The sequence below is a fragment of the Aquila chrysaetos genome, chromosome 11 (assembly GCF_900496995.4).
Source record: "Aquila chrysaetos chrysaetos chromosome 11, bAquChr1.4, whole genome shotgun sequence".
Classification (NCBI taxonomy): Eukaryota; Metazoa; Chordata; class Aves; order Accipitriformes; family Accipitridae; genus Aquila; species Aquila chrysaetos.
This window is the reverse complement of record NC_044014.1, coordinates 10,752,501-10,768,300: the sequence shown is the minus strand read 5'-3', so window position 1 is coordinate 10,768,300 and position 15,800 is coordinate 10,752,501. Positions and strand designations below refer to the sequence as shown.

Sequence of the window (15,800 nt, the reverse complement as noted above, 5' to 3'; positions counted from 1 at the left end):
AAAATGTGACTACATAAAGCAGAAAGGATGAATGAAGCGAAATGCTCTATGGGGCACAGTTTTCAAACAATGATTATGCTGAATACTAAGTCAAATGAAGCTTTTGTAAAATGATGATCATGAACATTGCCAGCAACAGAACAACCTTGAGGAACTGCAAATGAAAGTTTTAATGTATTTAGTTTAAAAAGTGGACATTGAACTCACAACCACATAAGGACTTTTTAAAAAGAAAATAAAAAGCAACACACACGGTCTCATCTAAAAACATAACAAGTAAATTAGCCAAAGGTGTACATTCCATCTAAGTTCTCATGATCAGCAGATGCAAATGTTTGCAGTGCGCCGATGAGTTATGAGCCCTAATGAGATTTCAATGCTGAGCAAACAATAAAAATTTATGCATTGCATAGTTTTAGTGGCCTTTGGCTTCATGGTTAGTGTTACACCCTTTCAACAGCTTTGGTAATATAATATCCAGCTGGCTTTGGAGGTAAGGAAAATTTTAGGGGTGAACTGAAATTGTGAGAAATAACGTGATTGATTGCTTTGTCAGAATAATGCATTTCCACGGTATAATTGTCCGTAGTAATCTTAGCCCGGGTACGGATACATAGGTTCTAGTTATGTTCGGACACAAATTTTGAAGGATTCAGGTGAAGGATGGCTTTTCCAGCATTTGAGCCAGCCCGTTTCCTGTGCAGGGTACGTGTCCAGGGGTCTCGCAAACAGCCCCTCTAACACGAACATTGCTGTCGTAGTCCGGTAAACGGGAGAATTTAAAAGCTACACTTTCCCCAACAACTGTCATGTGTCGCAAGAAAAGAAGCGGAACACACGCACAAAAAGAAATGCACAATAGATATTGAAATAAATGTATGTAATGGGGAGCGGGGGGTGGTGTGAATCGGGGAATTCAACTGGTGCAGTGTGAGAGTGAGCTCAAATGTATTAAATTTAAAAGACCCATTTGTGGGCTAGGCTTTTATGAATCCAGAACCTTCACCATAATGATTGCCTGCATTACCCTACATAATATTAAAATCTTAGCATGTGATTAATAGCAGATTCCCTGCATACGTGTCACAACACACATCTGCAGCAAATCTGCCAGTATATTTCTGTGCTAGTTTTACTTTGGGGCCATAAAGTAATTCCTGTTTTGTGAATGAGAATAAACCTATTATGCACTAGGTTAGCTACACCCAGTTTCTTCTCTTCAGGGAAAAAGAGCTGCTTATTTGATACGGCATCTCAAATTTCAGTGTTCAGAAGTGAGTTTAAGCCTTGGCTACATTTGCCTGAGCAAGCTGTTGGGATTTGCCTTCACCGTTTCTTAGTTCTACATTTTCCAAAACCTTCTGTGCAAAGAGTATTGGGAAACTTCTGGACAGCAGTAAACTAGTGGACTTAATTACAAAGTGTTTATTGCTAAATTTGTTAATGAGTCAACATGCAAAAAAGATATATTTATCCCTGTTTCCTCTTAAAATAGTAGTAAAAAATAACTTCAAAAAATCTTTTTCTTAAGCTGTTTGGTGATGCAGTTTTGCTGTTCACAAAAGCCCTTTTTCCCATCCGCAAATAGCTACCTTTCACTTTGCCCCAGGAGAACAGAGCATAGCTCAAATGAAGCTTAAAAAAAAATATACTTTTTTTTTCCCGGTTGTAACTCAAAGCCTATGCATATTCACACACGCACGCAAAATAAAAAGGAAGATGCAGAAGCATTCCTCCAGTCTGCCCTCTGAAAAGTTCTCTCGACCTGTTTCACTCACCAAAATCAAAACAGAACCCCACAAAAACAACTGAAATGACAACAAGAAAACATTAGGAAAGCAACATCTGTTTTGCATTCTTGGCATCAAGTCTGCCCTTGCAACACAGGGTCTGACACAGATGTACAGGGTTATGACACCACTGAGTACCGCTTGATTTAAAATGGTGTAACTGAGAGCAGAATCAGGGTGCTGAGTTCTTACGGCGCTGTGCAAAACCGTGGCTCTTGATCTCCTTTGCAGATGTGGGACTCCAACCGCACTGAAGTTTTAGGCATCTTTCCATTGATTGATGCGGACTGTAGAGCAAGTCACATTCCTCTACCAACAGTTTAGAATTTGTTATTGACTGTGTACTTTTTCATCGTGTGTGTGTGTGTGTTGTCTGTAAAATCACATTGCTCTGTCACTTCCCAATAGACTTCGTTGCGTGTAGCTGTGTTCAGAGAACCTTTCAAATGATGTTACATAGTTGAGCTCTTCAGTTTTTAAGTAAAATAAAATAGTAGCAAGGAGGGAGAAATTTAAAGGCACTCAGAAGAAAGGCAAAAATAGCTCCGACTGAATTGAAAAGAATCGATGATTAGGGAAATTTGGGAAGCCAGAGTTGCCAAGAGAGCAACTCTCTCACCAGAGGCAGCATTATTACCTGAGATGACACAAAGCGAGCAATTCTCTCCCTGCTTGATTGCCCATCTGTAGTTGTAGCAGAGACAAAATTAGCTCAACTCATACCTGGCATAACTTCACTGTCTCCAGTTGAGCTGTGTCAGATGCAATGACATGCTTGCAGTGTTTTCACCGACCACTAGATGTCTGTGTGTGCTCTATAAAGTTCTTGAGGGGATGATGCCCCTGGTAAACACGAGAGACAAAACTGGAACACAAGCTGTGGGGAAGCCTATTAGTTTGTGTTTATAAGTGTAACATCATTACTTTAATTAAGCCTGTGTCTAAAGCAATTTATGCTGTCTAAAACTAAATTCCTGCCTTTCTAATTTGAGGCAAATACGGAAAAGATGCTTTTCCTGGTCCACGTCTGTTTAAGACAAACTGTTTCCTTTATGTCCGTGTGAAGGACTGAAATGTATCTTATTGTTGTGAAAGTTTTGGAGGAAGTTGCTGAGATGTAAAATAGGTTCATCTTATTTCTGTTCTGAAACAATGAAATACCAAAATATAAAACATCTGCTCTGTTAAGTGAATTGGTAAGAGCTCGCTATTTAATTCTGCCCTGTATAGCCCAAACCACAATACTGCTGGAGCCATATTTTCACATGTACAATGCATCAGCATATCTGGGTGCACAGAGGAAGGCTGTGCATCAAATTTCAAGTTTATTATATCTTTAAAAAAAAAAAAAAAACAACAACAAAAACCAACCAAAAAAGAACCCTGGAAGAGTAGATCTGGGTACAGAAATCTATTTCACAATTCTGTTTATCAGGCAGTCTGCCGGCTGACCAGGGTAGCTGCACCTGTGACCAGCTTTTCTGCAGAGATCTCCCAAGAAAAATGCAAAAGTAATCAGCACATGTTTGCCTTTCATTTATCTCTGTCATCCGGGAATAAGATACAGATAGTATCAGGAGCAATGAAAGGTACATTCTGATATTATTTTCAAGTTTTTTTGTCTAGACAGAGAGGAGCAACCACTTGTATCTCTGTGGAACACATACAGCCCCCCTCCACACTCGCATCCTAGGCTGAAGGCCAGAGGGGGATAGTAGGCTGTCTATATTAAAAAAAAAAAAAAAAAAAAAAGTTTAAAACCACCACCTACTCATCAGGTGACTGGAGACTGTGGTTGTAAAATGTGCTGCAGGCAGAAGTTCTGAAAAATCCCAGAAAGTGTTGAAAACATCTCTAAACAAGGTATTTTTCTCCTGCACCTTTCTTGCTAAAGGTCCCAATTGCTGCCAAGAAAACTAGTGAGAATGTTAGCTGCCAAATAAAAAATTTATGACAGTGTTTGGCAAAGGATTGTATCACTGCTTGTTTTATACATTTCCACAAGGCTCTTGAAGGGCTGTTGGACACATACGGCTCACTGATCACTGTGCTTTATCTGTTCTTTAATATATTAAAAATGCAAGCTCCAATAAAGTATGATTTAAACAATACATATTTTTTCTTTTAATAGCCTCCTATAAGCGCTTGCTATGGTGAGAATATAATTTCTAAACAACATTCCATATATAAAAATTGTTTTAAAAGCCCTTTACCTGACAAAGTTACTTGTTATTTGAGTCACTTTCATAGTAAAAATACATGAATTTTTCAATTAAAAATGTATTGCTTTTGCAATTGTGCTTGTTATATGTTGGAGTCTGGGCCAATAAACCGCCTGTTAAAACATAAAGAGGTCCATTCAGTCAAAGTTGTGCCTGCCATTTATGTTTCAAAAACCGAGAAAATAATATGTTGGAATTGCATTGCTCACCAATATCAATTAGGTTTTCGGCTGTATCGTTAAATTAATGTTGGGGGAGAAAATTGTTCCGGTGGATTTAGTGGAAAAAATATATTTTTGAATACAGAGTTAGCACACTGACAATAATAATTAAGCCGGCCGATGCTGAAGCAACACCCTTAAAAATATTTTCCCCGTCTGAAGGAACAAAATTGTCTGTCTCTGTCTTTTCAAACCAGTTACCAGATTAGGCTTCCAGCTGATAATTAGTGCTGTTTAACACAGATCCCGTCATTCGGAAATCTCAAAGCCTGAACGGTTTACTTTTTCTCATTATCATGTGCCGCTGGAGGTGGCAGGTTTGGAGCGTGGCACTGTACCTCCCTGCACCATTGTGTAAGGAGGCAAAGAGCCTCCTCTTCTCTCTGGTGGCCAGGGGCTGGTGGGACACAGTCCCGGCGTGCTGTCCCCTTCGAAGGGGACCACCGGAGCAACACGACCCTGCGCGAGCCCAAAGCTGCCCCAGGGCCGCGCGGCTCTGCACCGGGCTTGCATCTTCACGGCACAGCGAATATTCGAGAGCAGCCAACAGCACTACAAATGCTATACGCCTTGTATGTGCTTGTGTATTTCATGGTATTTGATATAAAGTACTCAAGACAGACCAGCATTAAGAGGATTATTTCAGACAGCATTAGGAGTTAATTTACAGAAGATTAGCTCTAAATCGGGCAGATATCATAAGCAAATTAGCATCAGTTGTAAGAGATTCAGAATCAAAATGTGTAGTGGTTTTTAGTTTCTCCCTGTGTGTGCTTAGTGGATGAGTAGTATCTTTATTAGTTTCCCATACTAAGGTGTCGCATCTCAGATAGTGAAGAACAGGTGCACTTTTTTCCTAGGCGCACGTTATTTATTATGATGCTGTTTATTGGCAGTGAAACTGCTTAACTCCAGATACCCCTCCTCTGCTGAATATTTTGTATTTCATGCCATTTCTTCATTGAGTAATGTTTTGTTTGGCCCTAGAAATGATGTCTCCATGGTGTGTTGTAATATTTTTAAATAGGTAATATGCAGCTTTACTTCAGAGTGACATACTTAATCCTTTTTTTTTCTGTTAAAATGACTCACATTTTAATGCCAACTCATAAAAATGAAGGAGTGTATAAAATGCTACATACTAGGGTGAAGATTACAGCTACTTAAAAATAGCTTCCTTAATATTTAAGCTTGTAAATTATAAATTTGTTTTATTTCCACAGGAGTGATGGTTAATTTGTATTAAAAAGCAGATTCAGTTCTTCAATCAGTTTTCCAGACGTATTTTTCTGGCGGCAGACAGACAGGCATAAGCACCTATCCAATCCCTTCTTGGTATCGCGGTTTCAGAAACGCTTGCCCAATTAGTGGAGAAGATGATGAAATGGATCGGGCCACGATATTAAAGCCTGTGCCCTGAGTTGTCCTTGGGATTCTGAAAGTTTTGAAGTCTACAGATGGGATTCCCATCTTTGGAGAAATTTGTATTCTGCTCTCCAACAGATAATAAATTGCTTAGTCTTCAGCGTGCTCCTGAACATTTGGGTTTTTAACTGGGGAGGGAAGTCTGGGCAGCGTTTTACAGTTTTTTTCTTTCTTGATGGACCAAATTCCTCTTGACAAGGTTGGCCTGAGGTCATGAATGTCTGTGTTCAGTGAAAGAGGAATCTTCGCTCCCTCCATGAGCTCATGAAAACTACACCCACTCTAAGCCAGGTTGGGCTTGCAGGTCCCTCTGGTTGCAAGATCTGCAAGTGCTCTTGCACTTTGACTTGTGTCCTGTAGTTTTACAGAATGCATGGAGGCTCGGTGTGGTTATTAAACCGAGGTGTCTGAGGTCATAACAAAGTAGAGGCATTTCTGCTCCCCTAATAGAAATACTGTAACATGCTGAAAAGAAAACACTTTAATAGTGGCAAGTATCTCCTGTCAACTAATTTGATAGTTCTCTATCAGGTAAACCATTTGTGAATACATCGATTCTTTTTATTTTTCACTGTTCTGTCTTCACTATTCCCAGGTTTTCTCTGAACCAGTTGGGCAAAAATTGATTTTTATTTGTTCCACTGGCCTTGTGGAAAATTAGCTTATGAACTGGTTTTTATAGGAAGACTCAAAGCACAGAACAGGTTGAAAAATAAGCCTATAGCAGTCAAAATTGTTGTCTGAAATGTCTTCAGACTGGAAGGCTGAATTTATTGCTCAAAACAAGTACTAGCATTGTGGAGGTGTGCAGTCCTGCTCATTATCACTGGAAAAGGGGGAACCAAAAAGCACAGTAAAAAATTAAATTTTAATAATGCTAGTGATATTTTCTAAATCCTTCTTGACAGAAGGATTCTCATTATTTTTATCTGTCTCAGAGTAGGCTCTTTTAATGCCATCTCACAAATGGCCTTAGCCATGATTGTTTTCCTTTCTTTTATAGCATTTGAAAAAAATGAATATATACCAAAAAAAAATTCTATTCTATCATTCAAGAAGTGCCATGAAATGGTAACATTTTGGATAGCACATCTTCAGGAACAATTGCTGCAGATGCCTTCAGGTTTTTACAAAAGAGGTCAACATTGTTAAGACAATTGTAGAAAACTTGCCATACAAAAAGACGCCCAGTCAAATATGGTGTGATAAGGAGAAAATAATGCAAGCAAAGTATTTGTGTCCAGTCTCCAGCTTCATCACACCTAAAAGCTGTAGATTAGTCATTAATTAAAGTGAGGCAGGGCGAAAGATGTTACTTTCTTTCATCTGTTTAAGATATATATTTTAGTGGATTCTAAGGATTATGAAAGTTGATAAAATGCAGACTTTAGACAATTTTTTCTCTTTAAATTGTACAGAATGTAAATTTAACTATATTTATCATAAAAGCCAATGTGCGGTCGTGTATGTTCTTGTCATTTTATAGCTTGCATACATTTCTTCTTCTGGAGAAATAATTGCTTTAGCTTTGAGTGCTGACGAGGGGGTTGGGGCTTTCTTCTCCTATTAACTGTTTGGGGACCAGGGCTTCATGCAACCGATGTGCTGAAGAATGCCATTACGCTGACAGCTGGGCTATCCACCCTCCCTCGGAGCTCTTACTAAAGCGCTCGTAATGTTTGCTAAGGCCTATGGTTCTTAGTCATGCTCAGGTGACTAAATGTGTGATTTGTTCTTCTTGATACTTCAGTACCCTGAGAAAGGCTGGTTGGGGAGTAATACAACCTTGACTCCTTCCACTTGCAGTTGCCGCTGCGCACATGATCTTCATTTAGACTTGCCAAAGAGATCTGGTGTTGCCTCTGCTTTGCATGAAATGAATTAATCCCCCTCCGGTTTTGGTTGGTGAGTTTCCGTGGCCCTGGAAGCCACCCGCTGTTCCTCCTAATGACAGTAATAATCTATTTGGTTCCTTCTGTGGAAGGAGTGGACACGGAGACAGGAGAAAGCTGAAATTGCATCACAACTTTGCAGGGGAATGTTCACTGTCAGGGTCTCTCATCAGCAGAAGGATACTTTTCATCCTTCAGAAGTGCCTTCCCGTGTGTTTTAAAAATAAGCAATGAATAAAATCTGAGCTAGTAGATGTACAGTACCCTTCCCTGTTGCCTTTTTATCTTCGGTCCCACATCCATGAGGCCCTCTTTCAGGCTTTCCCTATTCTCACAGTTTGCATGCTGAAGTCTGCATACACTTGTCTTCCAGTCATTCCTGTAGATATCTCTCCTTCCTAGTCCCCACCTCACTCCCCCCAGACTCCAGTGATCGCTTGGGTCCTGTTTGCACCTCCTGAGACTGCCAGCTCCTTGAGACGGGATTCATGCAAGCTGTGATAATCCTGATGGCTACCAAATAACACTATACTCCGGTGCTGTTCATATGGTTTTGCTACATTTGGAATGTATTGTAAGATTTCAATTATGAATTAGATATCTCAGTAAGTATTTTAATTATCAGATATCATAAAAATAATTTTAAATTTTAATCTTAATGGTAAGATTGTGAGAAGATTACACAGCAAGGTAAAAAACATAGTTCCTTGAGGCAAGGAAGCCCACTGCATTTCAGGAGACATTCATCCCAGAGAGGGATGTCTCTCCGATCTCTCACTCCTCCAGAAAAACCGTCAAAGGAGTATATTTGATTCTGGTCGGAATTTCATGTGCAAATATGGGACCCATTGAAGGGAGATGATGAATCAAGGTATTTACTGACTAATTATTGATGAGCATCATCTGCTTTACTGGTGAGTTCCATCTTTGCAATATTTCTGATTAATGGGAGATCACACACACTTTACGATAGAATAACACCTTTCCTGTATGGTTTTGCCTTCAGAGCTAGCAAGCTTTCTTGCTTGGGCCTCATGTTCAAGCTTTTGGGGATATTCATCCCTACTTAATCTGTAGGCACCTAACCTAGCCAGCTAACTTAACTAACTAGTTCTCCTGGGATGCATATATGGCCAAGAAAAAGAGAAAGCAGTTCAGAGCAGGACTCTAGCTTATATACGCAGGGAGCTGAGAGAGATTAGCTAGATATAATTTAGATGTGTTTAAAGTTGGATAGTGTGACTACCTCCTTGCACCTGTTATTACATGACTCATTCTTTCATTCAGGGCCCAGGTGGAAACACATTGATGTGGTTTGAGTGTAATATTATAACTAGAGATTGGTATCCATGTTATTACAAGTAGACAGCCCCAGTCCTTAAGGCTGAACTTTAAAGTTAGAGAACGTAGCACTGCACAGCTCCTCAGCCCTATCAACAATATCTTAGGCACCTTGTCTGGCCTGTCTCTTTCAAAAACCCCTGCTAGTCAGCTAGAAAAATGCCATCATTTTTTTATTCTCCATTCCTCCGTTTTTGAGGCTTTAATTTCATTATCTGCTCAGTTTTCAGCACTTTTTAATGGATTTTCCCAAGGTCTTACACATAAGAAACTAGAGCCCTGTCCCTAGGGGAAGAAGAGGCTCCTTTGGGAAGGAATTCAGAAAACATGAAATAGGCTCCTGCTGGGAAAGCCCTGTCTCCAGATTGGAGGTGGAGCCCAGGCAGCGTGGCCTTTTTGGTGTGAAGTCAGTCATGGGGGGTCCCATCCCCTCTCCACCACCCCCCAAAGCCTTTTCACCTTTAAATATACAATGTCAGTTACAACGTAATCGGTTCTTCTGGCTTGAGAACACAAAGAATGTGAACTTAAATTTCAGAGTTTGGGGTAGGGGAGAGGAAAAACAACTTGAGGATTTTCCAAATTCTTCACTTTTTCCAAGGTCAACTAGAAGAGGGCCAAGGAGTTGTATGCAACTCATGCAGATATTTTTTCACTGGTATTTCTGTTTGCTAATTTCAGTTGTTAATGATGAAAAATGTCTCAAGTCAGATACTTCCAACCAGCTGTAATTTTGCTAGGTCTCTCCTACTCTTTTATTTCGGTAGGTTGTCATGTCTTTATGTTTTGCCACAGCCTGTCTAGTTCTTTTCAGTTGCTTTTATTTAAGAAAAGCATTCTTAAACCTAAAGATGGGAAAGATGAACAGTTACTTGAACAGCCCCCAGATATCCTGAACTTAGAGATTTATCATTATGTATCTAAGGCTTTGCTTTACCATTCATAACATTTTATTCCCCTGTGTGGGCTCTAGTGCTTCCATTTGAAAACTCCTGATAAATTGTAACAAGAATGTCCTTATATATAGTAATAATGGTGTCTGTCCAGAAGGTATCCGAGTATAGCTCTATTACTTTAAATTCAGATTTAGTTTTGCCTGGTATGTATTTGCCTATGTGACTAGACCTACGCTTCATGTTTGTTTGAATCTGCTGATTTGCACATGAATATTGGGCACTTAAAAATCACTTACCACTGATTTACATGCACCAATTTTCTTGTATGTTAGCAAAAACTGCCGATCACAAATAAAAGGGCACCCAAAAATGCAATAGCTAAGTATTCAAAGTGATCATTTAAAATGTAGTCTTGTAGACAGAGAACAAGCCTTTCTGCCCAGTAAACTGATAGGAATCACTTCTAGTTAAATCTTAAATACATTTATTACAGTGAAACACTGTTGGACAGTGCTCCGTCATCAATCAGTCTGTGTTCTTGAGGACACTATTTTTCGAGATGCTTTCTTTAAGAATAAAGCCCTGTGTTGTAATGAATGTGTGCCAACTGATCCCCCAAGCCATTTGTATTTTTTTTATTTGTATCAGTGTCAGGGTTGAGCCTCTGTAAGAAATTTTTGCAGTATTTTATTTGTAGTCTTCATTATTTCAAGTTAAGGACACAAAACTCTTTATGCACCCAGAGTCTGCACTGGTTCGTTTATATCCCGTATTTTGTTAACATTTTACCGGGATTGCTAATTTTCATGACAATTGTAATTGTACCATCAGTGCTTAATGGCAAGGCATCATTATTCAATGCTGGTCAATCAGGCACTAAGACATGTGCAAGACATCAGGCTGAACCCATATAGATGTCGTGCACTCCCCTGCTAATGAATGCAGTTTTGTAAAAAGGTTTAAACACGGTTGGCATCCTTAATGTAAGGTTTGCAAAAGCTTATTCGGGAACTGCTTTGTGTTTATACGGAGCAGATCTAAACATGTCACAAACAGAGTTAGACCCATTGTGTGCATGCGTGTGTGAAGCTACAGAGAGGAGCAAATCGTTTTGGGTTTTGAAGTGTGGAAAGGCAGCACAATTTCTGCCATGGCAGGAGGTGGGGGGAACTGATTTGCTAGGGACATCAGTGTTTGGTAATGGATGTGGGACTTGTTCTCCAAAGCAGCGGTCACCATGTGCATCAAAGAGGTGATCCCCGAAAGCGGACGGTGTCATTCGTCAGCTCACAAATTTGGCACTGGCTGGCGGGAGCCTCCAGCGCACCCATGGTTGGATGTTAGGCACTGTGACCAGAAGCCAGGATGGAGGGTCAGGCATTTAGAAAGGAGGAGCAGATGGAAACTCAACAGGAGTGGGATGCACTTTCTGCGTTGTTAGTCCAGCGTGCTCGTCCAATGCGTCGGTTAATGTTACCGTCACATCTGCTTTAGTTACTGTTTCTATGTGGTTTTGCACCCAAATGTTTTGGGCTGCTGTCCATGATAAACTAGATGGAACTTGGTTTAAAAGCACAGATTTTTCGTCTCTTCTAACTCAAAGTAGAATGAGCCCTTGTGCTCCTAGAGTTTCGAGTATGAAAGGAACAGTAGACATTGGCTGTTAACGAGCTCCAGTGCGCCGGGCTCCAGCAGAACTTGGTGTGAATTCAGTGCCTAAGCTGCATCGACTAAATGGTTAATTCATCTCATATCAACAGCACTATGATTCATAGTGTAAACTTGAGGAATCCTTGATGTTTCAGTCACACATTCCTCTTAATTTGGCCATGCATTCTTTTAAAGCTACAGTGTGCTAACTTAATAAAATGCAGCATGCAAATGCACAAGTTTTTGCCTTCAGGCATTTTAGCCATGGATGTTTCAATGGGTGTCTTCTTTCAAGTATATATTCTTTCTTAAATTATTTACCCTGTAAACATGCTTTGCATTTTCAAAGAAGAATCTGGGCTTCCTCATTCACCAGATTTCGTTGAATTTAAGGTGCAATAGAGATAAAAGACTATCATCGGCTTCTTGCGAGCATGTTAGCCTTTGGGATTTTTTTGTACTGAATGTTAGGCCCCATTTTCTTCTCCTTTGGTATTATTGCTCCCTCCCCCACTTAAATTCCTTGATGCTTTGCCTAGAGCAATACCCACTGGCAGTGTCTGGCTGTGACAGTACTATAGGCTTCCCTACAGATGGGTCCTGCCAATGCCAACCATTGTTCTACCACTGTGAGCTGGCTTGACTGGCTTGGATCACTCAAAACCCCCTTTCCTCTTGATTTTTTCTTTATTCTGAAGGGTCGCCCTTGCCTGTTGACTTTGAGATCTGAAATGTGCTGACATCCAGAACTCGTGTTCTCTGTCTGAGCAGCAGCTCCCAGACTCAGACTTCAACACGCAGCACTTGCTAAGCCCTCCTCAAGACTGTCCTGCTGCTACCAGCAAGGCTCTGTCCTTCTCCTCTTAGCCCCATTCTTCTGGCAGTTTGCAGTTAGTTTAATTTTACTTGCTCACTTGAAAGTAAAACAGTAAAACTCGATGTTACTCTTTTTTTAAAGATATAAAATTAATCTTTAACTGTGGGCTTGAATATTAAAAGTATATAATGCTTCAGTGTAGGAGTCTGTTGATAACATCCATCCTATTTCATGATTAATTTGTTCCTTTTAATATGATATTCTTTTGCTGCACTGTGCAGACTAATTCAGATTCCTAGAAATTGAACTTTGATATGTATTTCCTAGATTCACACTGCAAGTGAACCTTCAATTAGCAGATACAGGTGGCAGCATGCCTCGCTCAGTGTTCTCTTGACAAGGATTTTAGAGACGTGGACACTGATTAAATAATCTTGCAGTCAGGTGTGTACTGACAGAGTATTAAAAATAAAGCGTTTGGAGGATTTGATGCTTTTTTTTATTTTTCTTTAATTTTAAGTCTCAGACGATGAAATGCTTTTTCAGTGGGCCAGAGATAGGAGGAGTTGATTTAAACACTCAGTATGTTATGTATGCCTTTGCCTAACTATGTGTTAGATTAAGCGAGTTTCACTCACAGTTAATCCTTTGTAAATTAGCATTATGGATGCCTTGGGGCCCACATCCCACAAATAAAATGGTTGTCAAGCCAGCTGCACTGTGTATTACTTAAGGCTGAATGTTTTAAGAGTTTTCATGCTTTTAATCTGTTTCACTGCTGAGTTTCAATTTTGCTGAGTGTCTTTTCAGGAGTGATGAGGGTGAGTGAGTAAATATATATTCTGGTTTTCATGCATTTGCCTGGGCAAATCGTTTGTTATCAGGTGTTTCGCAGAGAATGTCACACTCCGCCACAAAAGAGAAGCTTGTAAGTTCAGGTGTTAAATTGAAGTGCAAACCAACAAGAACCAAAAGCCCTTAATTAGCTTTATTTTGTTAGCCTGCTACACTTTTTTTTTTAGGGGAAAAAAAAAGAGTGAGAAACATCCCTCCCTCCTCCTCATCCTTTTGGCAGAGTAAATATTGCCTGTTAAGTTTGAATTAGCTGTCATCGCAAAAGAATTAATGCTGTGGTTGAGCCTTTCTAGTGAGGAAGGGAAAAATAAACGAGACAGATCTTAGTTCAGCTTTAAGTGATAAATGAGGACAAAGCAGCCCATTCATCTCCTGCTAGGAAAGTGGACACAAACACTAAAGCAGTTTTGCGGAAGACGTGTCAGCAAATGTGATCATTTTGTAACCTGTCAGGAGGATAGAGAGCTAGTCCTTTTAGAGTGTCACAGGGGAGGGTGTCCGTCTGATGTGACAGTTTTCATCCATCCATTTACTGCTTTTTCTTTAGGTGGGGGGTAAGCAAGGAGAGAGCTGGAGTTGGTTAAAACTGCATTTTTCTTTACACTTTCCAATATAATTTATATGTATATCCACCCGCATTCAAATGAAAAACATTTACCAGGGAAAACTCCCCTCTGCTCTCTAGAGTTTCTTCTCTCTTTCACTGTGTGAAATATGCTCATTTTAACACATTACATTCCCTGCCTTCAAGTTGGAGCCTTGTACTTGGTTTGATGTTTCACAAAACACAGTTTTACCTTTTCTTCCTGTTGTTTGGCTGGTGAAGGCTTTGTTTTGTTTTGTTTTGTTTTGTAGAAGCATGAGAAAAAATAAAAATAAATATAACTTAAGGTGCTTTTGTTGCATTTAGTTGTTGGGGTTTTTTTGCTGTACATCCCCAGTTTTGGTGATATGCTTCATGTACAAATACGTTTTGCAAAAGTTCCTGTTTCATGAAGAGCCTATGAAAATTTTCTTCCTCCTCTGTGAGAATGGACTAACAAACGCTGAATTCTTACAAACCAGAATCCTCCCGTAAAATGCCCCAAATTCTACTGTTTGTTGATTTATTAATTTTAATTGACCTATTAATTTCAAGCAAAATCTGAAGCGATGTGGTGTGTGATTTTAGAAGCAGGGATTTCTCCCAACAAATGATTGAACAATATTAGGACTTTCTACCTCTGGCATCTTTTTATTATTACTAATTTCCATTTTTTTTATAGTACATAGAAAATGTAACATTTGCCTATTACCATAAGTAAAGGTATGCTACAGAGACAGGAGATGCTTTTACAACATAAGCTTCACAGTTTGACACTTGCTTCTTTATATCATCCTTTTCTTCAAAACTATCTTTTATACTTTTCCCTTGGTATTTTAGTACAAGTAAGTATCTCATTGACATGTGTTTCCTTGAAATCTTGTACCTTAATAGTAAAAATCCCTTGAAAATTAATAAATTGTTTCTGTTCAGATTAAAAAAAGCTGTGAAGATTTCAGAATGGCTTTAAAAAAATATAATGGTATTTACTATTACAAACCACACTGCTTGGATTGCATCGACAAAGGACTAGTTATTTCATTTGTTCTTAGAAGGTTCATAAATTGTAACATGATGTATTTCAGTTATTCTAATATGTATATAAGTGTATGAATAATTAAGAAAAGTCCAATTCTTTCCTGAATGCAAAAGTTGGATTTAATGGCTAAATAAAGAAATGTTTGGAAGCACTGGAAATTGAATGAAGTAAAAACCAATCAAGATAACTCAGAGTGGTATAGGAAAACCTAAATTTGTGGGCATATCTCTTTTCTCCAAGATATTTATCTGTGTGCTTCTTTTTATGATTTTTATATATATTCTGCTATTTTGTTTTATTTTGTTTTATTCACTGTTTTTTTTGTCTCTCCTACTTTTTTTCAGGATCATCCAAAACCGGATTTTGATCGTTGTTCTGGCAGTCATCATCATCTTCACCACCGCGATGGCTATTTATTTTTCTGTCAAGGGACGCTGATATCTTTGTTCTTCACTAAACAGCAACAAACTGCTTGTTCTGAGTAATTAAGACAAAGTGGTCACATGAATCATTCTCTTGCACTGACAGAGTCTCCCTCTCTTTTCCACTCTTCAACTCAGGTGCAAGTGGTGTAAAGTATTTTGTATTATTGATGGCATAGTTGATGGCATGTGAGGTTGATTATTTTTTCTTACATTTTTTGTCTTTATCTGAGTGTTTTCAGAATCTTAGTATTTGCTGGGGTGAGGGCTTGTTCCGGTATAAAAAGGCTTAACGTGTGTTGAATTCTACCCCAGACAATTAGCCTGTAAGTTGCCGGAGTTTAGCCGGGGAAGAGGGGTCTTTGCACTTTTCTTGTGCTATGCGGGGTGTATGAATATCAAACAGTATCTGACCTTCTGTGATAGAGAATATAAGTAAAGCAGAGACCAAATGATGTAGAAAGTGAACCTGTCTCCTGTGACTAACTCCCGATCATGAATTATCGTAATAGACATAACCTGGTTAAGAACAGTAGTTTTAAAGAGAGAGCAACCTTAGGATGATGTTTAATATCTGACGAGAATCCAACACTCTAACAGGTTTTTTAAAAATTAGGCTTTCTTTTCTGCTTATTCAAAACAGTTCC

The 15,800-nt window shown here is 39.2% G+C and overlaps 1 protein-coding gene across 4 annotated transcripts in view; it reads left to right on the top strand.

Annotated features, from left to right (window-relative positions):
• Positions 1–15,800, top strand: part of VTI1A (vesicle transport through interaction with t-SNAREs 1A) — a 276,222-nt gene that overhangs the window by 260,030 nt on the left and 392 nt on the right. For all 4 annotated transcript variants that reach the window (XM_030031577.2, XM_030031578.2, XM_030031575.2 and 1 more), the window contains one exon: positions 15,076–15,800. This exon is cut by the window's right edge and continues 392 nt beyond it. Coding sequence is in view for 2 of the 4 variants with exons in the window: in XM_030031575.2 (XP_029887435.1) it covers positions 15,076–15,169 (94 nt within the window). In the remaining 2 variants the exon portion in view is untranslated. The remainder of the gene's footprint in view (positions 1–15,075) is intronic.